General features: G+C 36.6%; 1 protein-coding gene across 2 annotated transcripts in view; it reads left to right on the forward strand.

Moving 5' to 3' along the window:
* The first annotated feature begins 394 nt into the window (after positions 1 to 394).
* LOC109089254 (disco-interacting protein 2 homolog C-like) overlaps positions 395 to 27,688 on the forward strand; it is a 112,543-nt gene continuing 85,249 nt past the window's right edge. The window contains exon 1 of one of the 2 annotated variants that reach the window (XM_042714506.1): positions 395 to 807. In XM_042714506.1, the coding sequence (XP_042570440.1) occupies positions 729 to 807 (79 nt within the window). In that variant the 5' untranslated portion in view covers positions 395 to 728. The remainder of the gene's footprint in view (positions 808 to 27,688) is intronic. The other variant, XM_042714507.1, reaches the window with a different exon arrangement.

A 27,688-nucleotide genomic window follows, 5' to 3' on the forward strand; every position in this document is an offset into this window, starting at 1 on the left:
CCTGTTTTTATTTGATAGAATGTAATTTATTCTTGTGATGACAAAGCTGAATTTTGAGCAGCCATTACTCCAGACTTAGGAGTCACATGATCTTTCAGAAATCATTCTAGTATGCCGATTTGGTGCTCAAGAAGCATATTATTATCTATGCTGAAAACAGTGGGTTTAATATTTTTGTGAATACACATTTTTTTAATGTCTCGTCACTTTTGATCAGTTTAAATCCAAACGGTTTCTTTTTATTTAACATATTTTATTTAGTTTATTTATGTAAATAAATATTACATAAATGTAACCTGAATAGTTATTTCACATTATGAAATGATTATTTATGGAAACATAAACAGAGTCGTTCTGTTGCCCCCTCGCGGCTGTAAAAAATCACACTCGCCTTGCGTCATGAGAGAGTGACAGAGAGAAAGAGAGGGAGAGAGGGGTTGGAGAGGCACGCGCACACACATACTCACCGCTCCGATCCGCGAGCTTCACCGCACTGACAGTCCACATCTTACACTGCTGACTCAAACGGCGGAGCCCTTCAGACATGGCGGGGCTTCGTTGAGAGGGACAGAAAATCTCCGAGCATTACCGTTCACCGAACAGTTTGTTGTTGGACACGCGTCTCCCGCAGCCCTCCTTATGCACCGCTGCGACGCGGAGAAACGGCAGCAGCGCTGAAAGAGTCGAAGAAAGAGGACGAGAGTGATTTTTACCCCCTTGAACGGACAATGGCGGACCGCGATGCGCTGCCCCTTCCACTGGAAGTGCGGGCCAGATTGGCTGAGCTGGAGCTGGAGTTATCCGAAGGTATGATTGACATTTTAAATGACTTATTTCGTTCTACAATACGGTTGTTGCGGAGGATACGTTAATGCCCCCCTCCTCTCCTCCTACTCCCCCTCCCACCACAAACCCACCACCATACCAACACAACCAGCACCAGATGTTGGAGCCAATTATTATCCCCGCAGCAGCACTGAGGTTGTGTTCGTAAAGGCGTTCGCTCGTTTGCTGTAACTCCCGCCTCGTTTTCTTTGTTACAATGTATCTATTTGACCTTGAGGAAACCATTCAGAGACTTCAGAATTGATTTTTTTTCCGTTAGGATTTTGAAAATGCGTTTCCCTAGAGACCAACGGTCAGAATTCCGCCGTGGAATCTTCATGTACCCGCTGATATTTTTGAATTTCTCTGGCTGTGTTGTTATTTATGCCAGTATAATGTCTTCAATACACCAGCAGTTAGGTAAACAAGCAGTTCCCCACAATTGCATTGCCATGCCATCTTTAGACTGCAAAAGCTGCATCTGAAGCTGCATTTATACCACAAAAAGATGCCCAGACAGTGTAATGCAGCAAAAATTCATTTACATAAGATAATTGTTAGATATTAATCTTAATGGAATTGAGGTTTTATTTTGAATATAGAGACATGATGGATGTATGATAATATGAATTATTAACATATGCTCTTAACATGACATCAACTAAGTTTACAGCTTGATGATTTTTTCGTACAATATTATTTTTTCAAGACTTATACAGTTTATTTTTATGTTTAGATACCAAATAATTCTAAGCAGACATTTATAGTATTGTATTTCCATTTCTACTTTTTGACTAGATTTTTTTATTTATGCATTTCAAACATAAAAGACAGATAATGCAAATATATATGATTTTTCCCCCATCTTTTGATACAATAATATCTAAATAATTACTGGACTACAACAGTAAAAACACAATTTACAAATATAAATTTATATTAACGAATATTTAAATGAGTATAATAGTATGTAATATTGCATGTAATATTCATGCATGTTTATTCATAAATATTTGTAAAAAAAAAAAAATACTGGTTTCAGATGGGGTGATAGTTGTTCAATAATTAGTTGGAGGGTACAACGTAATGGTATCAGTCATAAAAAATTAGAATTGGCAAAACTGATTATTGGTAGCTCAAAGCTGGTAAAGGCTTTAAGGCTTTTTTGCAGCATTGTGTGCTTTGCACATCATTTGGAGTCAGACAGAAACACAGGCATGTAATATTTGTATCATGTATCATGTTGAGAATCCTGGCATCTGACATAAGCAAACTGAACTGAGTGAACCGTTTGCTAATGTTGCTTTTAATTCTAGCGCCTGGTGGTCTTTTGTAATGTGCGTTTGTGTGTGTGTGGCATGTGTGATTGTCTGCTGTGTGTAGATCTGAACCATTTAAGGCGATAAGTGCTTGTGCATTTGTTAACCCTGCCTCAAAGTTCCAGCAGAAAGCAGGCCTGTATATCCAAACCATACCAAACATGCTGCACCAACCTGTGTAGTGAAAAACAGCATAATTTTATACCTAACAAATTACAGTCAGTGGGTTTACTGGGTAGATAGATCACAAATATTCTTTGTTTAATATTAAATTTGTCTTACAGAAAGCATTATGGGTTCTAAACTGTCTGTTACATGCTAAGATTTAGTGTATCGTTAACCAAAATGGTTAGATTGCAAACCTGATTAAAACATCTTAAACAAGCTTAATTCAGTTGGCTGGTTTTAGAGGAGTTTTGGGAGCTGTCTAGCTGAGAGACCAGCTGAAGACCAGTGTAGCTAGGCCTGAAGACCAGCTTAATCCAGCTGAAACTAGCTTAGAATAGCAGACCAGGCTGTTTTAAACCAGCATTTTCAGCTGGTAAGTTAATAAAACAGACATTTGTGTAAATTAGTCACATTTGCCTGAGGAGGTAGCCATAGCAACAGCTGCACGAGCGTTAAGTATGGGATGGTACTTCGATAAAACAAAAGTCATTTGGTATAAAATTTACATAACAAGTATGTCCAAAACAGTACACATTTAGTTCATGGTTTGTGCAAAAGTCACTAAATAATTCAAACACTCTAAGGGTGCTTTCACACTTGGTTCGCTTGCCTGGTCTGAATCCGAGTTTGATTGCTCCCCCCTCCCCCTGCTCCCGCTGGACTGTGTTTATATAATTTTATTTGGGTCCTAACCGTAGTTCGTTTGCGTCATCAAGCCAGCAGCTGTTTACCACGTTGCTTATACCGTGTCTACACCAGACTCGAGGGGCGTGGCGTGACAAAATACTATAGAACTCATTATAATCAATGATACTGTCTACACTGGATGCGGCATGGCGTGACAAATCCCCGACAGAAAACTGCTGCTGTAGCCGGAGTTCACTTGAACTGTACCCCAGACCACCCTTTTTAAGCGGACTCTGGTATGGTTCGTGGGTGCGCACCCGAGTTCGGAAGACAGTGTTCACATCATCCAAACGAACCGAACTCTGACGTCAAATGAACCCGGGTGCGCACCAAAAGTACTAGTGTGAGGGTGTGTTCACACTTGTAGTTCGGTTCGTTTGGTTCATGACCAAAAAGGAAAATGATACATTTGGTCCTGGTCCGCTTACTGTTCACATTGGCATTTTTGACAGTGAACCTAAAGGCATTGTGATATATTCACAACCTGATTGGTCGGCTTGAATGACGTGACGTACCATGACAGAACTCATCAAACTCCCCAAACAAAAGGTGCGTCAGGTCAGACTTAAAGCGGCATTGCGGGTGTATGATATCAAAGCACCCACTAACCGATCGGTCTGCTCAGCACCGATTTAAGTCGAACACACCTAATGCCGTCTGCTGGACTAAGGGCACTCATTCTTGCATGTAGTGGTAGTGTACATATAATTTTATTTTCACCACCTGCAAACTCACAAGGAGCTCATAAAAGGCACTTTACCTCATCGTTGCTCCATGTTTGCCCTCTGTTCATTTTGTTTTGGTTACACCGTATTGTCAAATCATGTCGCATAACGTCGCATCTTTTCATTACTTCATGTTTTTGGTTCGTTTAGAAGTACCAGAGTTCGTTTGGAAGCGGACCGAGACATCTTTTCAGTGGTCTCGGTCCGCTTGTTTGGTGTGCACCAGGGTTCGGATCGCAGCGTTCACACATACTCAAATGAACCGCACTAACAGAGCAGTCGCACCAGGGTTTGTTTTAATCAAACCAAACATGACAAGTGTGAACGCACCCTGAAAGCACCCTAAGTAGAGCGTGTAAACTTAAGCATGTAAGCCAGCACCTTTTATAAACCTAATACTTTCATTTATGGAAGCAGTTTTTATTCGATTTTTGAATGTATTATTTCTATTTTTGTAGTCATAAATTGCTCTAGAATGGCAGTGTGTGTTTTTTTGAATGTTCAAATGGCAAACACCCCCTTCGCATTCTATTCAGAGCCAAATGTAATTTCAGCCAAACTTCACTTAAAGATGATCACAGGCTGCTTCGTCTGCAAGTGGACACAAGTATTTTTAGCCGCCCTTCAAGCTTCGTTAGCCTTAATCAGCTCATTTTGCATTTAAACGTTTTGCCTCACTTTATGATTGCGGTGGAGGGAATATTCTGGCTCGGTTCCTTCTTTCTGCAGCCCTGTATCATTCTTCTGAACCTCTGCTTGTGTGTGTTTGCCTTTGTAGAAATGAGATGCTCCCTTGCCATTCCAGCTTAGCTTCTGGTGCTGTTTAGCACTGCACTCATGGAGAGGTGATTATCTCAGTGTGTTGGCATGGGATGAAAGGCCTGGAAATTACAGAACGTCTGCTCATCAGAAAGATTTGCATCTGTGTACTGACCTATAATGCCGTTAAGGACAATAATGTGTTTGTAAAGTTTGTATACAATGTAACAAACTTATTGTGTGTTTCGCTGCCTCCAGTTATAAGTCAAACATGGTTTATTTTTGAGGTTTTATGCCTTGCATCTTTTACGTACATGTGAGGCTTGTTTGCATTGATTTTGATTTACATGGCTTGGAAACCTTTCCCAGATTGGCGAGAGTTTCTCTCAGTGGTCTTCTGTCTATGCTGGCAGACTCTTAATGGATTCTGATTCTTCAAACTAAGTATTAGTCTCGTTCATGCCAAATAAAGGATGAATGGATCTCATTTCACCCTCAGGGTAACACTGTTAGTAAGTGAAAAGGTTAAGTTGTTAAACAGGGGTCATGCTGGCTGTGGAAGAAAAGAACCCCTATGTGACCCTGATTTGAGGCCTTGCCTGTTGAGAATGTCAGCACAAATGACTGTATCTGTAAATGAAGATGTTTTATGTGTTAATAAGGTTTGATATGTTTTATGTGTTGATAATAATAAGAAATGTTTCTTGAGCACTAAATCTGGATAGATTTCTGGAATGATTTCTGAAGGATCTTGTGACTGAAAATTCAGCTTTGCCATCACTGTAATTAATTAATATTTAAATAAAATAGGAAACAGTTATTTTAATGATATTTCACAATATTAGCAATATTATTCAAAATATTTGCTTTATGGCAAATAAAGAAGAAGTGAGAGGAAGTGATGGAATGTTGTGAGGTATGTGAGTAAGGGGCTCTGATGAAAGCTGACAGGGGCTGTGCAGTGGGGTCGAGGCGCCGCTTGCGGTGCAAGATGGTGGTGCCAAGGTTGTGTCACTGCCAGTCACCTGTGCTTGGACATGGGGAGATCATGACATTTGCTAAATGCCATAAATTATTCGTAAGCTGTGCCAGACAGACAGCATCTCACTGCTTTACCTGCAGTTTTAATTCTATATTTGTTTTTGCTATAGTTATTGGTTGATTTTGTGAAGATTTAGTAGGGAATGTATGGTTTGTTTTCCTATGTAATTTATTAACAGATGCTGTAGCATCTGGTTTGACTGACATCATTTCCTCTCGCTGTCTCTTTAGTCTCTGTGGGCAAATACCATGAGTCCCGGTTTTACCCCACTCCCAGTATTCCATAGAAAAATGAATATTAAACAGCACTTCCCTGTTCACGGCAGCACGCCAGAGTTTTCTTTTCTTTTCCTTGTACATCTCACTTCCTCATGATCCAAATGTAGGTTAATGAACTAAAACATGCTGGTTTTGCCTCTTTGCCTCACCCTACACTAAGGTGTTCTAGAATGAATCTCGTGAGCCTTCAAGAACATGTCCAGGTCATATTTCACTCCAAATCATTAAGAAATCTATTTTGCATAAAGAAAATGAGCTCTATTTTGGGACCTTTTTTTTGCATTGTGGCATTCTCATGAAAATTAGGTGCATTCCCTCATCTTATCCCCCAATTCTCATTACCATAATGAAAAAAGTATGCACATATATATATATCTATTTCTCATTACCATATATTATATATATATATATATATATATATATCTTTGTGTTAAATGTTAATATTGACAAATACTACTTTAAATAATATATATATATATATATAATTATAATATATTGTAGATGTATATTACATTAATTGTTAAATGAATAATTTAAATAATATAATTATATAATATATTGTAAATAAAAATTATTACATTGTTAAATATTGACAAAAATATTTTAAATAAATAAATATAATGTAATTATATAATATATTTTATATGTATGCATCAATATATTAAGTAGTTTTTGATGTACTGTTTATATTTAACATTAATGTAATTTGTGAAAAATATTTATATATTCATATAGACATGCATATATCCATATTAAAGTATTTATACATTATACTACTATTTGTTGTGCTGACTTGAATTTATGCTAATATTTTAAAAAAAACAATTTATACAGTATGTTTTTTTTAATAATGAGAATCACCAAGAAATATTCTTAAAACGACATCCTGATGCAATTCAACAATGATTTATTTTATATGGGAAAATGTGCTTAATTGTCATCAAAGTTAGGTCACAATGCTAAAAAGGCTTGGTTTTCCTCATGCAAAATATACGTTTTGTGTGATTTTGGGATAAAATATAAACAAGACATGTTCTTGACAGTTTTCATGAGATATATACGGTCTAAGAAAGCAAACTGGCATTTGCATCTTCATGAAGCTTGATAAAGGAGATCTATTAACGCAAATCTCCTTTAACTGTTGTTAGCCTTGTGGATTATGCTTATCTGGCACTTTCATCCAATCACTGTTGTCCGCTGACCCCGAGACCCCACTCAAAGCAGATGTTAAGATCTAATAGAGAGGACTAGTCAGACAAAGTTGTTTTTCTTTGTCTAAGCAAACATATTGTATTTCACAAGCTCATACAGTCGCACAAGAGACTTCCAAATCTTGTTAGCATACCTCCAGATAACCTTAATGATATGATATCAAGACTAGAGTTACACAAGTTCTGTACTTGCCTGTACACATCCAGTTTTCCCACATGTTACACATGGATTGTCATTTTTTTTCGTTGTGGTGACTGTGGGAAGAGTGTCATCGGATGCCTATGAGATAATCTTGTAGCATCAGTCCGATGTAGCATAACTGGAGCCATCGATGGGGAGGGAGACGTACAGACAAGCTCAAACTGTTACATTTCATTCCAGTCCAAGCTTAAACTGCTAGCTTTTATTCCTAGACCCACGGACACTTAATAAACATTCAAATTTGCACCATTTATTAGTGTAGAAGCCACTTGTTGCCTTATGAAAGGTAGTAAACAATTTCACACCTTGCTGACTTGCTCCACAGCTTCAGTGAAGCTAAATCTGTTCCTGCTCTTGGAGGACATTTCATACACAGGGAACTGAGTGCATATTTTTTGTTGTTTTTGACTGTGTTATCAGGCTGTAACATTATGCTGCATTTGGAACCAAGCCCTCATTCGAGGACACAGCTGCCTCAGAAGAGCGACTGTTCAGCCCGCTGACTGCTCTGCAACCACATCCGGCTCAAACTGACCTTTAACCCCGTCGCTAAGCAAAAGGTGTAATGCTGTAAATAATGCATTCCCGAAATAACGTCATTTGCTTCCTTGTAGCAGCTGAAAGCATGTCCTGGTTTTAAGGATGTAACGGACGTTGGTTCTTTCCATGTGTTTGAGCTCGGTGGAGAAAACAATCTGTGTGTTTTTTGATGGGATTTTCATGCAAACGATTCCAGTGATAATATTTTTCTGGCTTGTGTTTTAAGGTATACTACTATAACCAAGAACTGTAATTCAGTCGTTAAGCCTTGTGCACTCGTAATTGGAGGTGAAAGTGGCGTTGAATGGGTTTAATAATTGAAATATTTTACCACATTAGATTGCACATGTGTTGGGTTTGGTGTTAAAACATAACAGATGTCTGCTTTGCCCTTCGTGAACCTAGATGACTACATGTAGAGAGGCTCGATTTGTTTCAGATGGAAATCTTCAACCCTTCTGAAGAAATCTGTAACATTTAGGTCTTAAAGCTGGAGTGTGTAATTGTTTCGATATGTGTACTTGCTCTATCCCAGCCTCATATGCACAGACAACTATAAGAACTCTTGATGAGTAAAGTTTATGGTTGTTTTTGATATTTGATCTTTGTTTTTTATGTTTGTGATTTTTGATTTTTTGACTCAACTGATGGTGTGTTTGAGGTTGGACTATCTTTTTATTTGACCAATGAGTGTTTAGGAAAAAGTTTTATTTGGCAACACTAGTGCTTCACAACTGACACACGTATGACTATTTTGATGAATGATTCAGGTGCTCAAAATATTTCATTGTATGAACAAAAAATGAAATATTTCCAGATATTCCATAGAAAAAGAAAGTCATACAGGTTTGGAACAGCAAGGGTGAGTTAAATAATCATAGACAATCGTTTTTAGGTGAACTATCCCTTTTAAAGTTGTTTGAAAAGTTTTTGAAAGAAGTTGGAATTTAACATAACAGTTTTCTATCTGTTTTCTATATATTTTAAAATGTAATTTATCACTGTGATGCAAAGCTGAATTCTTTAGCAGCCAATAAAGTCTTCAGTGTCACATGATCTTTCAGAAATCATTCTAATATGCTAATTTGCTGCATTTTAAAATGATTTCAGGAAACATTTCTTATCCTAAATGTTGAAACAGTTGTGCTGCGTAATATTTGAGTGGAAACTATGATACAATTTTTTTCAGTTTTTTTTTTGATGAATAGAAAGTTCAAAAGAACAACATTTATTTGAAATTTTCTGGCACTTTTCTGGCACTTTTGGTCAATTTAATACATTCTTCTTCTTGTTCTAATACTTTCTTCCAAAAAATGGACTTTTGAATGGTGTTCTCCACGTAATTGACTTTTATTAGCAAGCAAGCATAATTTTTTTCTGTTTCTCATGCTCATATTTGTTGTTGTGTGAATGTGAAGTGATGTGTGGCCAAGTATGGTGACCCATACTCGGAATTTGTGCTCTGCATTTAACCCATCCAAGTGCACACACACAGCAGTGGGCAGCCATATTGTTGTGGTGCCTGGAGAGCAGTTGGAGGTTCGGTGCCTTGCTCAAGGGTCTCACCTCAGTCGTGGTATTGACGGTGGAAGAAAGTGCTTCTTATTACCATTGTTGAAGTGTGCAATTGCTTTTCTAGGTGATTTAAATTATTGTTTGAAGACAATAAAATGGGTAAAGAATCCTGTATGCATTGGAGGAGGAACCCAAGCCTGGCTAACCAATATGGCCTCATTTGTCTTGGACCAGTAAGCAACCACCTATAACAAACTCTGCTTATCAACAGATTGCTCTAGCAGCCGTGTAGCAATGCCCTGGCAACTGCCTATAACAACCTAACATCATGGCGGGAAGCTTCGCATTGGGCAAGGCAAGCACTACTCACATTTTCTGTCCTGGATGTTCAATTACTGACATGCGTTAAGAGTGGTGTAGTCATGTGATCCTGCAACAGACAGACAGACAGCGGTTGCACAGCTGGACGGCAGCAGCCACGACAGTTTTACTGTCCATCTCCTGTGTGCGTCTCTGAAACTGCTATAGGAATGCAGTCATGTGGTCTCAATCAAGTCCTCTGTTTACATCACAGTGCTGCTCAGGAACAATGTGCTTGTGTTTCCAAGCCTTTAGAGACCCCTTTCTTATCTCTTATCTGTCCACAGCGCTTTGATCGGTATCATCTCTCATTTTAAACATTTCACTCACAGTAATTTTTATTTATTTATTTTTGTAAGTTTTAAAGACAGTGTTTCAAGCAGTATTATTTTAGAGTCATTGAGATACAATTATTGTTTATTCCATTTTGACTTTTGTTAGTTTTAGTAATTTTAGTTGTATTATAATTTTTTTTTAAAATGGCGCTTATATATTTTTTATTCATATTTATTTCATTTTGAGTTATTTTAGTACATCAAGGTAAACTAAATGAAAAAGAGAAATATCGCCTTGACAGCTAGCTAAAATAAAATAAGTAAATCCTTAAATAAAAAAATTCATTTATTTAACGTTTATTTCAATTAACAGAAACCTATTTTAAAATCACCTAGAATAATCCTGGTGTCAAGTAAAACAATTTTCAACTTTTACAAATTTGGTTTTGTGCATCCAGAATCAATATAAAAATTTTTTAAACCCTCCTCAGCTCTTTCTTATAATGACTGTAATTTTCACTGATTACACTGACAAATAAATATAAATTGCAGCAACAAAGTTTGGATTTCACTTCCAAATTGGTTTAGCAATGTTGAAATCAGGGACATGGGGAGTGTATTGGGTTTTTAGTGTAGAATAAGGACCTTTAGGCTATGTGTTAGTATTATGCTTAAAGCAAGTATGATTTCTAATTGATTCAAGCGAGCAGGCCATTTGTTTAAACACAGGACAAGTGGGACGCATGTTTGATCCGTGTGGAATGGAGAATGTGCATAGATATTAAGCCAACTGTAATTAGAAATGCCAGTCCTACCAATGAGAATAGAAGTCATTTCTGTTATTTATATCATTTAGAACGGCACTGTTCAGTGTAGTCGGTATTTGCGTGTTTGTAACAGGCCCTTCCCAACTGTTACCCGCAGCTCGTCAATTCAGCCAGGGGCAAACTGCCAAATATGTGACTTTGTACAAGTTTATATATCAATGACAAATTCTGGAATATCAGCAGTGGGATGCTTTAGGGCCATATTTAAAACAGACTCTGCTTAGGATCTCTCCACACGGACAAAAAAAAAAAAAAAAAAAAGGCGAACTGTTGGCTAATGCTCACTGTTTTCAATTTCACATTCCCTGCTTGGGAAAGAATGTTCTTTTGTGTTTTTGGACACTGCAGCTTGGGTTGTTAATGTTTTAGCAGCCACAGATTTTTACATTTTGTTTTGGGGAACGTTTCTAGAAGTTGGACAATTGAGAAAAATGTGGTGTTGAGAGTCAAACAGAAAGAAATGAAACACAGAGAGAGACGACAATTGAGAAAAATGTGGTGTTGAGAGTCAAACAGAAAGAAATGAAACACAGAGAGAGACAACATGAAGCTAAAGAAGTTGAAAAAATCAGGAAATAGAGAGTGTTGTTATCTACATCCGTTCATGGACAGCTAATTGAACTAATCTCTTTAAAATCTCTTTCAGAGGAGAAATAGTTTGGTAATAATCAGCAGTGATTGCTGCAAGTTAAGAGTGAAAGCACGTTTTGTCAATCGCTGGACTCCGCCCATTGGAAAATCCAATTGGTCCGCTTACTTTTGACTCCCTTTTGAGTTTCTGTAATTGAACATATTGCATATTGTTAAGCTAATGACAGAGTATTTTCATAAACCATTAAAAACCAATTATTTTTATTAATTATTATTATTATTACATTTTTTTTAATGTTTTAGCTTATAGATGCTTTTCAGCATTGAAAGAAATAAGCATTTAACATTTATTTAATCTAATATTAAATGTTCATTATTTTTTAATTATTACTATTATTATTATTAATGCTATAATAAAAATAAAAATAATAATGTATTTTTAAAAACTATTTAGCTTGTATATGCTTTTCGGTATTGATTGAAATATTTATATTTATAGTCAACTGAATTGAATGCACAATACTCTCATAGGCAATAATAATAACTATATTTTTATTAATTAGATTATTTAGATTATATGCATTTCTGTATTGAATTAAATATAAGTACATTTATAGTCAACTGAATTTAATGCACAGTACTCACATTAACATTAATTTATTTTAGTAAATATTATTTTAAATTAAATATTGTATATTTATCCTTATTTATATTATTAATTTAATATACTATTATTTTAATTAAATTTGTTAGCTTATAGATGCTTTTTGGTATTAAATTAAATATAGGTATATTTATAGTCAGCTTTTCTCTTTTTTTGCCTGCCATGTTATTTTCTGCTGAGTTTGTTGTAATTCTAGAACATCCTAGAAATTCTAGGATTGCTCTATCCATTAACTATATTTAGAACAATGCTTTGGATTTGGGCTCAGGTGATATAGAGCGCTTGCTGTGTACTTTTTGAAACAGCTGACGCAAATGCTATTTAGGTTGGCAGCCAACTAGATTTTAGAACAGGGCTACTATGGTAGGGTAGCTATTTTGTATCCTCTCCAATATTTTCCAACAGATGCTGACAGGTCACTTGGCTTGTTATCCAAACCATCAAGTCTATGAGCCCCTCGCTGAAGGACCTGGGAACAATCTAATTTTACTAAGGCAAACACAGTATCATGGGTGGTTAGTGCTTCGGGAACAGTAAGGCATAGAAAGCATGAAAGATTGAGGCTCATGAGCCATAGCAGACCGCCTGCCGCTCTGCACCCTGACTCCTTCAATGCAGAACTCTTCTTTAATTATTCAGCTCCAGCAGCCCAGAGGCCCTGCCTCTGTGAAACTGTGGACACATTAAGGCCTGTGGATGACAATGCGCTCTATTCATAGGCCGTCTCTGAGCAGGCCTTTTTTAGAGCGGAGGAGCATGTGAAGGCTGTGGTATGAGAATGCGCTGGGCTTTGTCTCATGGGAGTGTGGAGATGTGTGGAGCTGCTCTCTTTCTGGCTCACCATCAGCCAGGCTTGCTACGAGTCATGAGTTTTTTTTTTTTTTTGCTTATTCGAGCTACATCTGTGACTCACACCGTGACCTAAATTCACGTTTAAAAACACCTTTGAGCTTGTACGTATCTACAGTGTGTTTTCGGATGCACCTTGTTGAAACCTCTTTCCGTCACTGCTGATAAATCATGTGGTTGAGGCAGATTTCGTGAGCAGATTTTGATGTGCAGTTCTCCTCCTCTGAGGTCTGCCTTGTGATGAATATTACATGAATTTTTTTTTTTTTTTTTTTTTTAGAAATGCCACCTGGACAAATCTGTCTAGACCATCTCGCTATGTTCTCAAAAGTTCATCTCGGCCATCATTGCCATTTTAACCTTGCTGGCGTCATCCTGAGCACACACCTTCTGTAGGCAATTTAAGGTGCTTATTTCAATGTGGTGGAAAATGCTGGTTCTTTCATCTGTGCCGTAATGCACTCCAGGCACTTTGAGAGAGAAACATGTTCCCAAAGATAAGACTTCAACGTTGATATCAGTCTCACCAGTATCATGGACCCCCTTACTGATGGATATGATCTTTACGTTATCGCAAAGAAAGAATTTCTGAAGGAATCACATTTTTTTCCCCCTGTTTTCCTGCACAGTGTCAGAGGTGCTCACATATTTAAAGGGAAAGTTCACCCAAAAATTAAATTTCTGTCGTCATTTTCTCTGTTTCATTAAACAAACCTACATGACTTTTTCTGTTGAGAAACACAAACACGTTTTTCCATATGGAAGCATATAGTCTTCAGGCAGTGTGCTCCAAAATACACCATAGTAGTTTTTATGAATTGTATTCCAGGTCTTCTGAAGCCATATGTTAGCTTTTAGTGAAGAGACCAAAAAGTTAATCAATTTAAGAATTGGCTGTCTGTTATTTCATGAGTGGAATATGAATAATACTGATATCTATCTATCTATCTATCTATCTATCTATCTATCTATCTATCTATCTATCTATCTATCGTTCTATCGTTCTAATCGTTCTATCTATCTATCTTCTATCTAGCATTCTATTTATCATTACATCTATCTATTGTTCTTTCTATTGTTCTGGTCTTTTTATCTATCTATTTGTTCTGTCTATTGCTCTGTTGATAGTTATCTATCTATCTGTCATTCTGTCGGTATCTATCTAGGCGGTCTATCATTTGTCTGTAACTATCTATCGGTCTATCTATCATTGTTATTCTGTCTTTCTATCACTAATATTCTGAATTTTATCTTAGAAAGAGTCATGCTGTAGTACGTGGAATGTCACAGAATTTTACAAAATTTGGGTCATTAAATCAAAAGTAGCTAGTACACTTAATGAGTATATTTTGAACTTTATTTGAAAAAAAAAGAGTCACTTCATGTCATTTTACTCATCTTTTGAAAAAAAAAAAACTTGTCATATCATATACAAACAGAAACGTAAAAGTGTTCACAGCAACCCGTCAAAATAAAGGTTCTGTTTAACTTGAAGAAACTGTAACAGAAATATATTACTTAATGTAATGATAGTACATTGATAGTGCTTCCACTACTAATAAAATTATTAAAACATTGTTTTTTTTAAGGAATATTTTACCAGAAAAAATATTTACCAGAAAAATGTAAATACACAACACAGCATTTCTAAAAAAAAATAATAAATTAATTAAATAATAATATTTATTTATATAAAATCAATTACCTAGAGATGCTTTTAAACCATTAAAATGAAATCCAGAAAATTAATGGAAAACAAATTTTTTCAAAACTTATATTTTTTCAAAAATTTCTTTTTAGTTTTTTTTTTTTATTGTTTGACTTTGCTTTTCTAGATAGAAATTACAATGATATGTAATTTTATGCAAAAGATGATGCCACAAAACCCCAGAACTAAAGGACTGGTTTGATGGAATGATTGAAATGGCTTTATAAGACTGCCAAGGTGATTATTGAATGCTCTGGTGATATATTAAGTTCTAACTGTTGAACAATAAAAAAAAAAATGACAAGAATATGCATTCCTTGCATTCAAATTCATACTGCAGTTGTGCATCCTTTTTGCTACCTCAATTCAGGGATTGAATTGGAATTTAAAAGGCATTATCAATTCACTTCTGGATGGCACATAACCCTGATTCATATTTAAACACGGCCTGCCAGTTAGTAATATCATTGGCATCAATCCTGGTGGAGCATGTTTTCATGTGCTAAGATTTGAAAACTGCAGTGGACTTTCCCTTAAAATGCTGAATTGCTTCTACTTCACCTAACACCACCTTTAAAAGGCCATCTTTGATGTTTTGTCTCCTGTAATATGCTTTGCTCAGTTCTTACACTATGTGTGATTCTTACACACTTTAATGGAAGCTCAGTGTGATGGAACGCCAATGAAGTGTTGAAGAATTTCATTCAATCTGTTTTTTTATGGGCTCCCAAAAGCAGCGCATTTGAATATCACTGATGGATGGTGTTTTGGCAAGGTACGGTCGACAGATGCTGGCATTTTACACCTGGCACCGTGACGCATGAGCAGCCTGTTTTCTCAGGGGGAGTCCACGAATCCCAACCCCTCCGCCGGTGCCTCAGAGGCTCCAGACCGCTCTCTCCAGTTAACTTGTTTTCCAGGAATCCAGCTGCTCACCTCTCACTCCACAACTGCACCGCTGGCCACGTCCATATGACAGGAAGCATACCAGAACCGATCTCAGTCTGAAGGACTCTCGAAACAAGAGTTATTTCCACATGGGCCTCTCGAAATAAATCGATACCAGGCTTTAAACAAAAAGTAAAATTTCTTTCCTGAAAGAACTGGGGGGATACAATTGTGGTATTTTTTGTTTTTTTGTTGAATTAATCCCCTTTTTCAAACCAACAGAGAATCCGGAATCTCAAAAAAGAGACTAAGCTTCTTTAATCCTTTGTCATGGCCAGTAGCCACTGCTCTTCTGCAGGACTCATATAAAAGCTGCGGAAATATGAATGTAATGGAGAGAAGCTGCTAGGAATTGTGGGAGCTGGGTGGGGGTGAAGGCATGCAGGATTCTCTGAAGTTCCGTCAGATGCGTCCACACAGTAAGTCTGTTCTGTGAAATAAGGAACGCTTTGCTCATGATAATGCGATGGCTTGAACTTGGGTTGGGTTGACATTTTATTCTGCGGTTAGTCAGTCAACTCCCTATTGGATTCCCTCACCTCAAAACAATGACCAAATGTGACTGTTGCTGTAGGACATCTTTGTAACATAGCGACCTCAGTTTTTTTGGGCTGAATATGTCATGACTCCTACATCTACTTGACTTGAAGCATTAATTCAGTCCCTTACAAAGAAGTACTATGACATTGTCATGGTTTTGTTGTTATGGTAATACCATAGTTACCATTTATTTTTTTTGGTCTCTTTGGTACTTTGAAGTACATTGGAATAACCTCTAAATGATATATATATATATATGAGTATATGAGTATGGCAATCAGGGGGTAATTTTTAAATGTGCATAATTCATATAAAAATATTATTATTATTAATATAATTGACGTTTTCAAAAGAAGTTTATGCTCACCAGTAAAACAGTAATATTATGAAGTATTACAGTTTAAAAGACTGCTTAAAGCTTTTTATGTCAACATAAAACCCTTTTTTGATGTTATTTAATTTTATTTGATTTTATTCTATTTCATTTTATTGAATTTTATTTTGACTTCCATAACAACAATATTTTTTTTGTTATGGTTTTTGTTTGTTTTGTTTTGATTTTGTGTTTTTGTTTGTTTTGCTTTTTTTTGGTTTGTTTTTTTGGTTTGGTTTGGTTTGGTTTAGTTTTTGTTTGTTTTGTTTAGTTTTTATGGTGGTTTAAATTTGTTTTATTCAATTATTTTCAACAGCCTTCAGTGTCACATGATCCTTCAGAAATGCTGTTTTGCTCAATAAATATTTCTTATGATCAATGTTGAAAACAGTTGCTGCTTAAAATTACTGTATCAAATTATTGTATTTTAAAAAAAACGTACCCCTAATTTTGAATGGTAGTGTATGCACATATGTACTTTTTTTAAAAAAGGTGTTTTCCTTAATAGCTTCATAATGACCATGGTAACTACTGTACACACAATATAATACACACATATACAGACACATAGCTTGTCTCATGAACACGAGCCTGTTGCTCTTGTGTAATGTGTGTTAAAAGGCCCTTTCTCTGGTGCACACAAAGCTGGAAGGTGGGATAATGTTTCTACCCTCCTCTGCTCCTTGCTTTCTCTTTCGCTGTGCCTCTCTTTTACTCTTTCTCCTTCTCAGTCTGTTTTTCTCCCTGCGCCCGGCGTGGTCAGGCGTGGCACCTTGTTCCCTGGGTGTTATATTACTTCTCTTCTGGCCCACTCTGTATGTATGTATGAGTGTGCTTGTGTGATTGTATGTCCACTGTGAAGAACCTGTCTTGAATGTAGCTCACACGCCGGCCTCTCCTAGCAGCCCAAATGCTCAGGGATTAAAGCGTCCTTGTGAGGGACATTTTGCAGATTTTATTCTGCGTCTCATTCATTCCCTGGAGCAGTGATATCACCAGAGCTTTTCAAGTGATGAGTGTTACATTGTGTGTGTATGTTAATGGTATGACTTATAGTTGCTCTGCTTTCTTTACTGGATTGAGTGTTTACAAAATCCAGTCAGTGCATTCTTTTAGTTTTGCTCAGTTCCTTAGCCAGAGAATGAGCTATGATGACCAGCCAAACAGAGATGAGATGAGATGAATTGTTTTGTGCTCAAGACTGCTTAAACCTTTTTTATATATGTGCATTTTAGTGTTTTATTTCATTTTATTTTCACTTCTGCATTTTACTTCTGTAACAACAGAAATTGAATTTTATATTAAAGTTCATTCAACATATATGTCCAAATAGCTATTTGATTATTTATATTTTTTTGTTATTGGTTAACATTATTCCCCCTCCCCCACGTGTCATCTGGTGAGGCAGAGCAAGATATATGTTTACATTTACATTTAGTCATTTAGCAGACGCTTTTATCTAAAGCGACTTATAGGGCTGGGTTTCGATTCAAATTTCAAGAATCGAATCGATTCCGATTCTCAAGATCTTGAATCGATTATCATTATTCGATTCGATCCGATCCGATCTTCGAGATTTAGATAAGTGTTTTTGAAGAAAGCATTTTTTTTCCATTCGGCAGTTTGAGACCGGCTTGCGAGGCCAGTCTGATTATGTGCGCGAAGCAGCCGACGTGGGTTAGCCCCGTAATCTCAACCACACGGATCATATTCGCCGCGTTGTCAGTGACTATGGCTGGGTCTTTACTCAGCAGCCCCCACTCCTCCATAGCTTTGGTTAACATTTCAGCTAGACTGACAGAGCGATGGTCCGTTTGAACTTCGGTTGTCTGCAGCACGTAAGACACGAGGTTCCAGAGCTCGTCTATGTAGTGTGCTGTCACACTCATGTAAGATTCCGTAGCTTCGGATGTCCAGGTGTCACTCGTAATGCCCACCCTCTCTGCGGTCTTAAGCTTTACACATTACACCATCTTTTACTGTCTGGTACATGTTGGGGATCACTTCTTGAGACAGACGTTTGCGAGACACAATGACATAATTTGGTTCCATTACCTTCATTAGCCGCCTGAATCCCGCATTCTCAACAACAGAATACGTGCGCATATCTTTGCAAATGAAGCCCGCAATCGCCTCAGTTATTTTGACAGAGCGTGCAGAATTAGTTGGCAGTTGTAGAGTTTGTTTCAGTGTCATCTGTTGCGGTCCGGTGGCGGGCTTGGATATGATGTCGCATCATGTGGTTCCTGAGATTAGTAGTATTTCCACAATACTTCGCCTCCATTTGGCAGGCTTTGCAAATTGCTTTGCTTTTGTCAAGCTCATTCTCTTTATTGCTTCTGAACCCGAAATGGTGCCAGATCGCAGCTTTTAGCGTTTCTGGAGTTTTCAAAGCTGCCATGTTCGTTGTTTTAATGTCCTTAAACCTCGCGCGCATGCGTGAATTCAATGACGCGGCAAATTAAAATTCACGGGGAAAATGTAGGCCTATTATTAAATCGATCCTCTGAGTTACGGATCGATCTTTAGAGATTAATATGAAAATCGATTCAGAATTGGTGAATCGATTTTTTCAACACAGCCCTAGCGACTTATAAATGAGGACAATGGAAGCAATCAAAATCAACAAGAGCACAATGATATGCAAGTGCTATAACAAGTCTCAGTTAGTTTAACGCAGTACACATAGCAAGTGTTTTTATTATATAATAAAAAGAAAACATATAGAATAGAAAAAGAATAGAGCAAGCTAGTGTTAGAGGCCTTTTTTTGCTTTTGTTAATTGTATAAATAAAAAGAAAACAAATGGATAGAATACAAAAAGATTAGAGAAGCTAGTGTTTTTTTTTAAAGAACACAAGCAGTTGGTAAATGAGTACAATGCAAGTTTAAAAGGGGCAAGTTTTTTTTTTTTAAAGAATAGAATTAGAATAGAGAGTGCTTGAGTTCAAATAAAGGTCAAATAAAAATGGGAAGAGATGTGTTTTTAGCCAATTCATGAAGATAGCTGTATATGTTATTTATAATAACTTACACAATAATTATGTAAAGATCAGGAACATGCATTAAGAAAGTGTATATAGGGTCTATTTTGATTTCATGTTTACTTGAATGGTGTTTGTGATCTTCAGCTGATCACAAGACAGTAAAAGACTCAATATTCCCCAAGTCTTCTCCCACTGTATCTGACGTAGTTGATTACAATGGATGTCTCTGTGTCTAGGGTTATGTACTTCACAGGGGAACATTCCTGCCCTTATTGACTGTGTTTGCCCTGCTCTCATGGGGCTTTCATCTACAATATGTCTTCAGAATTGACTTGTAAGAGAGAAGAGATGTACTTCCCCAGAGAATCACTCCGGGTGTTCATGATTACCCATGTGCAGTGTCTTGTCCTTCCCTGTTCAAACAGTATTTGGAAACTTTAAATTCCTAATTGAGTCTCCGGGTAGTGTTTTCCTATTTGCACATGAAATAAATTAGCATATGCCTTGCTTTAGATTTGTGAGGCTCTAAACTGGAACTCAGAGCCCTCTGGTCATTTAGCATCTTGTGTTCATTCTGCCAGTATTTTTGTGTTTTACTTACGTAAACATTGGTGTTGCTTGTTTCTAGGGATGTGCAAAATGAAATATTTTCTAAATCGACGAGCTTGTGGGTTGCCTGAAAAAACAAAGCTTCACTAATCAACCAGATGGAGGGTGGTTGACTAGTTAGTTGCCCATCGTGACCCATCCCTAGTTGTTGCTTTATCAGCCATGTACAGTCATGCTTTTCTATTTGAGATCTTATTTGATGACCTCACTGACTGTTGACCTCTTCATTAGGCTGCAGTGGGCTTGTGTCAAGCTTACTAATTACCCTTCTTACTAGTTGTACCAAAGACTATAGAATGGGGAAAAATGCAACATGTAATATGGCTACTCTGTGGAACGAAGCCCTGCCTTCTGAGCAAAGAGCCAATCGCTAATCGGTAAAGTCACCGCGTCACTGCAGCTGCCATTAGAAGCGTCCCATTGCTATAGAAAAAGTCAACACTCTGAGACGTGCAGTTAGGACTGTGCATGCACACTGGCTGATGTAGCCTGAAAAATAAGCTTTTTTTATGCTATTTGAGCAAAATAAACATTTATGATACAGTTGTTGTCAGATTTCATTGGTAATTTCAAATATGAAATTTAATCGTAAGCTTAGTGAACAGTTTTGTGCCTGGTTTCACAGAGAGGGTTTAGACTAAACCTGGATTAAGCCATAGTTCAGTTAGGACATTTAACTAATTTTTATAAACATGCCTTAGAAAAAAACATTACTGGTGTGCGTCCTAAGACAAAACAAAGGCACTGATATATTTTCAGTGCAAGTTTCTTTCAGTTGAAACAACTCAGAATTACATTTTAGTCTGGGACTAGGCTTAAGCGTTGTCTGTGAAACCGGGGGGTTGGAGAATTTGATGTTTCCCCATTCAAAGAGATAGGAGCTGCACTTGCATGCCCGAGAGGTGTTTCAAAGATGGCCGCCGAGTGACATGACTTGCCTTAAAGGGACTTTGGCAGTTCTCTGGGATTAGAGGTCAGCACAGGTAAAGTGACTGTAAACCAATGTTTTTCATATTTTTATAATTTTTTAGCAATTTTTCACCATTTTGACATGGTAATAAAATTTTTAACTAAGAAAAAGAACTAAGAAAAGCCACTTGATTCCAAATGGCAAAAAAATAATAGATATTTTAATAAAGGCCAAAAATATTTCTAATATAGATTTATAAATGTATGTACAATGTATATATATTAATGATACTGTTTTTTTAGGTTTTCATTTGTAGTTCATTTTGTAATGTATTTGGTCATTTGTAAGTACGAAAAATGTCTTCCATTTGAAGAAATATATTTCCTTAAGATGTTCTGTTAACATTATATATTTAGTATTTTTTTACTATATTTTTGCTAGAAAAAAACATTTTTTTTCCATGTGTTGGAACTAATAATAAACACATGATTCCATATGGTAAATAAATAAAAATCTACAAAAATGAGCATTAATATATTGCTAAAATTGATTAAAAAAAAATACAATTGCGTGTTTATTACTGTAATTGTATAGGAAGATTGGAAATTTTTATTTACATTTTTTGTCCCTTGAACTACATTGTCATATATTTTGGGATTTTTATGTTTAAATAAAATATATTTAGCATTTAAAAATATATATATCCTTCAGCTGAATTGTTTAGTTCATGCATTTAAAATATAATTTGGCCAGATTCTTTTTTTTTTGCAATTTAAAATGTTTGGCTTTTGCCTTCACCGGAAACAAACATTTCAAATGGCAAAATATTTGTGTTTGTGGAGTAGTGTTTGCCTGTAAATAATTCAGAATTTTATCATTTAGTCTGCTTATTCTGTTCATACCCCCCTCCCCCACCAAATGGATCCAGTATGTATCCAGACCCTCAAATTCTCAATTCATTAGCACATGCATACAACGTTTATGAATGTAATTTGGAGAAAAGAGCGTGATTAGTCAAATTAATTGTGTTAATCATATTTATGTGTGTACATGCACACACATGCACGTCACTCTTGTTTCCCTCTCTCGTTCTCTTTCTCTCTCGCTCTCTCTCTCTCTCTTGCTTTCTCTCAATTATTGCTATTAGATTTCAAATCTGAAACTGAAAATGAAAAATGGCTGCTGCTGCCTTTTTCCAAGAGCCTGGTTGCTAGGCAACTCTCTCTCTCTCTCTCTCTCTCTCTTTCTCTCTCTCTCTCTCTTTCTCTCCCCGTGAGTTGGACTTTCTTGCGGGTGGAAGATGGTTTCTCCCTGTGGAGCATGTTAGAGTGAATTCAGACGGGGATGCTGCTTGTGTGCCGTCAGCTTGGCCCAGTTTATCGCCACGGAGAGATGTGTAAAGCAAGCTGCCAGCTTAACGTCAACGTGTAAAGTAATGTCTGAATGACAAAGTCAATTTTTGAGGCATGAGATTGGTTAGGAAGTTAACGAATGTATATTTTTAATTCCGAAGACATTCCGCCTACAGTTTAATAAATATTTGATGCCTTAGAGAGGTTTATTATCATTTTTACTGACTAGTTCGGCTATGAGACAGACATAAACTATGTCAAGAATGGCTGTGTTTCAAAACTCAGTGAGCTGCCTATTTAGACAGCATAGTGAACTCATGTTGTATAGGTTTGCATCTCGCGATTTATTGAGACAAAGGCTGTGTATGTTGCGCATCTAAAAACAGATGTTCTCTGTGTTATGCAATACACTAGCGGTGCAATTTCAGCTGTGATAATAGTTTTCTCTATTAGATTTCTGTTTATTTAAAGGGCGGAATGAATCTGCCTCAGTTAGTCCGTATGGTTGTTGAATTGTGCAGAGATGAACAGTCAGAGATATATATCCAGCAGCCGTGAGAAAATAACAAGCCTTTGTGTTGCATGAATGAATGCAATATAGACCAACGGCAAGGCAAACAAAGGTTTGTCTCCCTCCCCTCCCGCTTTGACCTGAATACAGTCACATAATTCACACAAACAGATGTTAAAAGGTGGCAAATTAAATAAATGTGTGTTTCTAATCATCTCCTTATAGTGTTGTTGTTATTGACATTTATAATGGGCAATTGTCATTTAAAAAGGGGATAATCGTTTAATGAAAAATGACTTGTTCCAGTGCCAGAAAACATGAGGCGCAGCTAATGCTAATAGATTGATTTTAGAGTGAAATGCTGAGGTAAATAAAACGGTAAGCTAACGCAAAGTAATATGCAGTTTCATCTAATGGGCATTAATTGTGTGAAAAGCAGGTCTGTGTTGTTCTTATTAGTCAGACGGGTCTTGTGTTAATCTTTTTGAAGATTGTGATTAGCCTTGTTGTTTTAGGCTGAACAGCAGTGACGGTTTGATTATTTAGTCTGCTACATGGGTACAATTGTCATTTAAAAAAATACAGCCTAATTAATTAGAAAATTATTAGTTCCTATGCACTTAATAATATTAAGCAGTGTAGTTATTGTTAACTAAAACTACAAAACTATAAAAATTTGTCATTTTCAATAAATGACTAATACAGATAAAATATAAATATTAGCTGCAAAAATAAAAAAAATAAAAAATAAAATAAAAACATTGCCTTGGCAACTACTGAAATAAAATAAGTAAAATTACTAAAAGTAAAACTGAAATAATTATAAATTATAGCTAAATGGAAATATTAAAAAGAACTAATAGAAATTTTAAAATGAAAACGGAAAATATAAAAATATTTTTATGGAAATTTACAGCAGATTTATATATAAAATAAATATTAATAAATAAGTAAACCCTAATAAATTATTAAACCCTCTAACAAATGTGAAAACACATAAGTTTGTTAAATTCTGACATTAAGATAATATGTTATCTTTTAGCAAAACTCTTACAATTACAAAACTATTGCCAAATATTATTAATAAAGATCAAAATGGATTTATAATGGGAAGGCAGGGTTTCCATAATGTAAGAAGGGTATTGAAAATTATTCATTCTAACAAAGAAATGTCTGATACAGCACTCCTATCATTAGATGCTGAAAATGCCTTTTCAATGGTTTAGAAAGATTTGGAATTGGAAATAATTTCATAAAACGGGTTAAGCAGTGTTTCCTCTAGGATTTTTTCCAGCTGTGGTGGCAGGACTGTTTCCCATGGACCATGCCCAACAAGTTATTCACAATTTGCGATCAGGGTGTCTGAGAATCTGATAAGATCTTTAGAACCACCAGGATAATCGGGACATTACCTAGGATAGTCGGAAGGGGAGAAATCAGCCCCAAATCAGCCTGATTATCTTGTGGCGTGTACTCAGCATACATAGTAATGACACACAACAGCAGGTTTATTTAGGTTTAGGTTTATTTAAGACCTTGTGCCAAATCTAATACTGTTACACTTGTGTTTTGCTTCTCAACGGTTCACATTCTCTTAATTACCTATATACCGACTGTTTACGTGAATACTCGCCAAGACAGGTATTTTGACATAATTTTGTATGTATTTGGCCGTTTGCATGCAATAAGGCGCAAAACAACTCAATTCTGTCGTTGCGTACTGTTTCAGAGGCGGCTTTATGTGTGCGTGCTTTGGGTGTGGCCGCTCTGAAAACGATCTATAAGAGAGCACGCAAGTACTGTGTAGTAGGGCTGCACAATTAATCAAAATTAAATCGCAAAGGCAATAAATCACGATTAGGCAGAAGCTGCAATTGTCATGCATATCTTTCAGTGAAGCACAGTTCTGTGATCAGTAGTAACTCTCCAAATAATCCGATCAGTAGTAACTCTCCATCCAAAGGCCAGAGGGCGATCTCGTGCTTGCAGCTAAATAAACAGAAGATTGAACTGCTTTCATTGATTCAATGTGACTAATAACTACGTCAATATATGGTTTATCTGAGTTCTTCTTATTATAATTTTCATCATAATAAAGTATATCTATAATGAAATGCTAATCGACATAGCCATTATCACTGCTTAGAATACAAGGAAATATTGTGTACCTTAATTATTCTGTTTAAGAAGCCACATAATCTCACAGAAGGATTTATTTTAAACACTCGACAGACGTTATGAAGTGAGTTTGGAGTAAAAACATGTTATTTACTGTGGTATTTTCATGTTCTCTCAGATGGAGCAGCATTTACTATACAGAGCCGTAGTTCACTGAGAAGATACGCAAACAGCTGTCATTCTTGTGAACGATTTTGTCGATTTAATAATCCTACGATAATATAGTCTGCGATTATGAATGCGATTCTGCATAGCTTGTCAGAGAACTACGGCTTTGTGTAGTAAATGCTGCTCCACCTGAAAGCAGGCGATGGAGATACTAATCACAGAACTGGCTTTACTGACAAAATGTGCATGCGATCAATCGGTTTGTCTGAGAACTCGGTGTTACGGTGATACACGGTGTTTAACCCACCTACCGGTCATAGCACTTGACCACCGGCACCGTCCCCATCGTGTTGAAGTTTTGGTCTATAGCAATAAAGCACTTAATTCAGTTAGTGACTACGTGCCTTCGTAATTTAGCGTAAGCGGAACGAGCGCCGCAGTAAAGCAGCAGGTGTCGATTTCATTTATCATTTGAGGAGAGTGAGGCGAGCTAACTGGCAAAGGATGGCGGAAGATCTGGTTTCAAAGCGAAATGCAAAAGCACCTATTTGGAAATATTTTGGATTCAAACCAAATGCCAACAGGGAACCTGAAAACGTAAACGAGGCAACCTGTAAACTTTGCCTGATGAAAGTGGCAGCATCCGGAGGTAACACTTCGAATTTATACGCACATCTTCAAGCACACCACAAAAATGAAGCGGCCAAGATGGGTCCAGCGGCAAAAAATCGACCATAAAAGCCTGACACACAAACGCAGACTTCAATAAGTGGTTGCATTTGCGCGATGCACAAAATATAAAAAAGGGACAGTGCGAGGTGGAAAACACGTGCACTGACGCAGTGACGAAATACATACATGGTGTGTTAAGTTATTATTCATTTTGCAATAAAGATGTGTGTAATACAAGCGAGTGTCTTATTGTTTTGTGTATTTTTATTAAGAATAAAATAAATTGTGTATTAATTCAAACAAATGCTACTGAATTGCCGCTAATTAAAGTGAAAGTAAATTGAGACGTGTGCACGTCTGCACGACCGCATTTTCGGCCACCCGAAATCCCCGACACGCAACCCCGGTGACACCGGGTTTACCGGTTTTTTACACGTCGATTACACCGGTGGAAAAAATCCGTCACCGCAACATCCCTACTGTGGAAATGTTCATTCGACGCAACATCCCTAATTGACACCACATTTTTGCGCTTGAAATGCTTAAAGTCGCTTGAATGTTTAAATTGGCAAGACTTAAAAGCACATACAAATGATACATTCTGTCATCTGTCATCGCGTTATGAGCGCGGAACCTGCGGGAATGAGTAGAATTATGCACAATCCCATGCCGAAAACCCTGCTTCTGTCTCCTCTGCTAATTCCTCGACTGTGATGTAACTGAGAAGCTGCAGCCGTGGCTGGGATGATTTTTGGTGTGGTAGCCCGCCACGGCAGAATGAATGTAGCGGAAACACTGGGGTTAAGGTAATATGCAAAAATCTGACTACCGAAATATTGACAAATAGAAATATTTCAAAGCCAATAAAAATTTGTAAAGAATGCTGACAAGGTTGCCCACTCTCTCCTTTGTTGTTCACACTAGCAGTTGAACCTGGAGTACATTCACATTTGCAATTCTGTGGAATAACAGTAGGGCTGACAGAATACACAGAATATCCTTGTATGTTGATGATGTCATTTTATTTGTGTCAAATTTAAGTAAATCAATTCCGCAGTGTTACAGCTAATTAAAACATTTAGTGATATTTCGGGGTATAAGGTAAATAACACAAAATCTTCTGTATTACTGCTCAGTTCAAATGAAAGAACAAATCCAATTTTAGAGGTCATTCAATTTAATGTTGTAGAGCAGTTTAAATATTTGGGAGTACAGATTTTGCCAAGACTGGAAAACATTCTTGATGCTAACTATAAACCTTTAGTGATTGAAAATTAATGAGTCAATTGAAAGTTGGATGTCACTACCAGTATCTATAAGAAACAAACTAAAAACCCAATTATAAAACATATGGTATGACGTACAACAATATTTAATAGATTCACATTCATTACCTCGATATAGTCCAATACGGTGTAATTGGTGCTTTGCAGCAGGAAGAGCGGATGCAACATTCAAATTGTGGGGCACGAAGGGACTTAAAATGATCCAATATCTTTATTTAATAGACTCTGATATTTGAGGAGTTGAGGCTTAAGTTCAGCCTCAGTAGGAAACATTTTTTCAGATACCTCCAGCTTAGAAGCTTTGTTAAAGCAAATCAAGATAATGCCCTTACTAGATCCCCACATCCATTTTTGGAAAAAATGATGATAAAGGATAATTTGAGAAAGAGTATCATCTGAATTTTACAGGTTGCTGACGTCTTACTAATCCGAAAATTCACAGTACAAGTTGAATGCATGGAAGGAAAATTTGCAGTTTGAAGTTTCGGGTGAGGATTGGAAAGCAGCTTGTATTAAGGCTCACATTATGTCTGTAAATACACACCTTAAACTTATACAGTATAAATGGTTAATGCAGACATGTGTAGCACAGATTAAATATATATAATAAAAACCTACCAGACATATGTACAAAATGTATGGAAGCTAGTGGAACTTTGTTTCACTGTA

The sequence above is a fragment of the Cyprinus carpio genome, chromosome A24, assembly GCF_018340385.1.
Source record: "Cyprinus carpio isolate SPL01 chromosome A24, ASM1834038v1, whole genome shotgun sequence".
Classification (NCBI taxonomy): domain Eukaryota; kingdom Metazoa; phylum Chordata; class Actinopteri; order Cypriniformes; family Cyprinidae; genus Cyprinus; species Cyprinus carpio.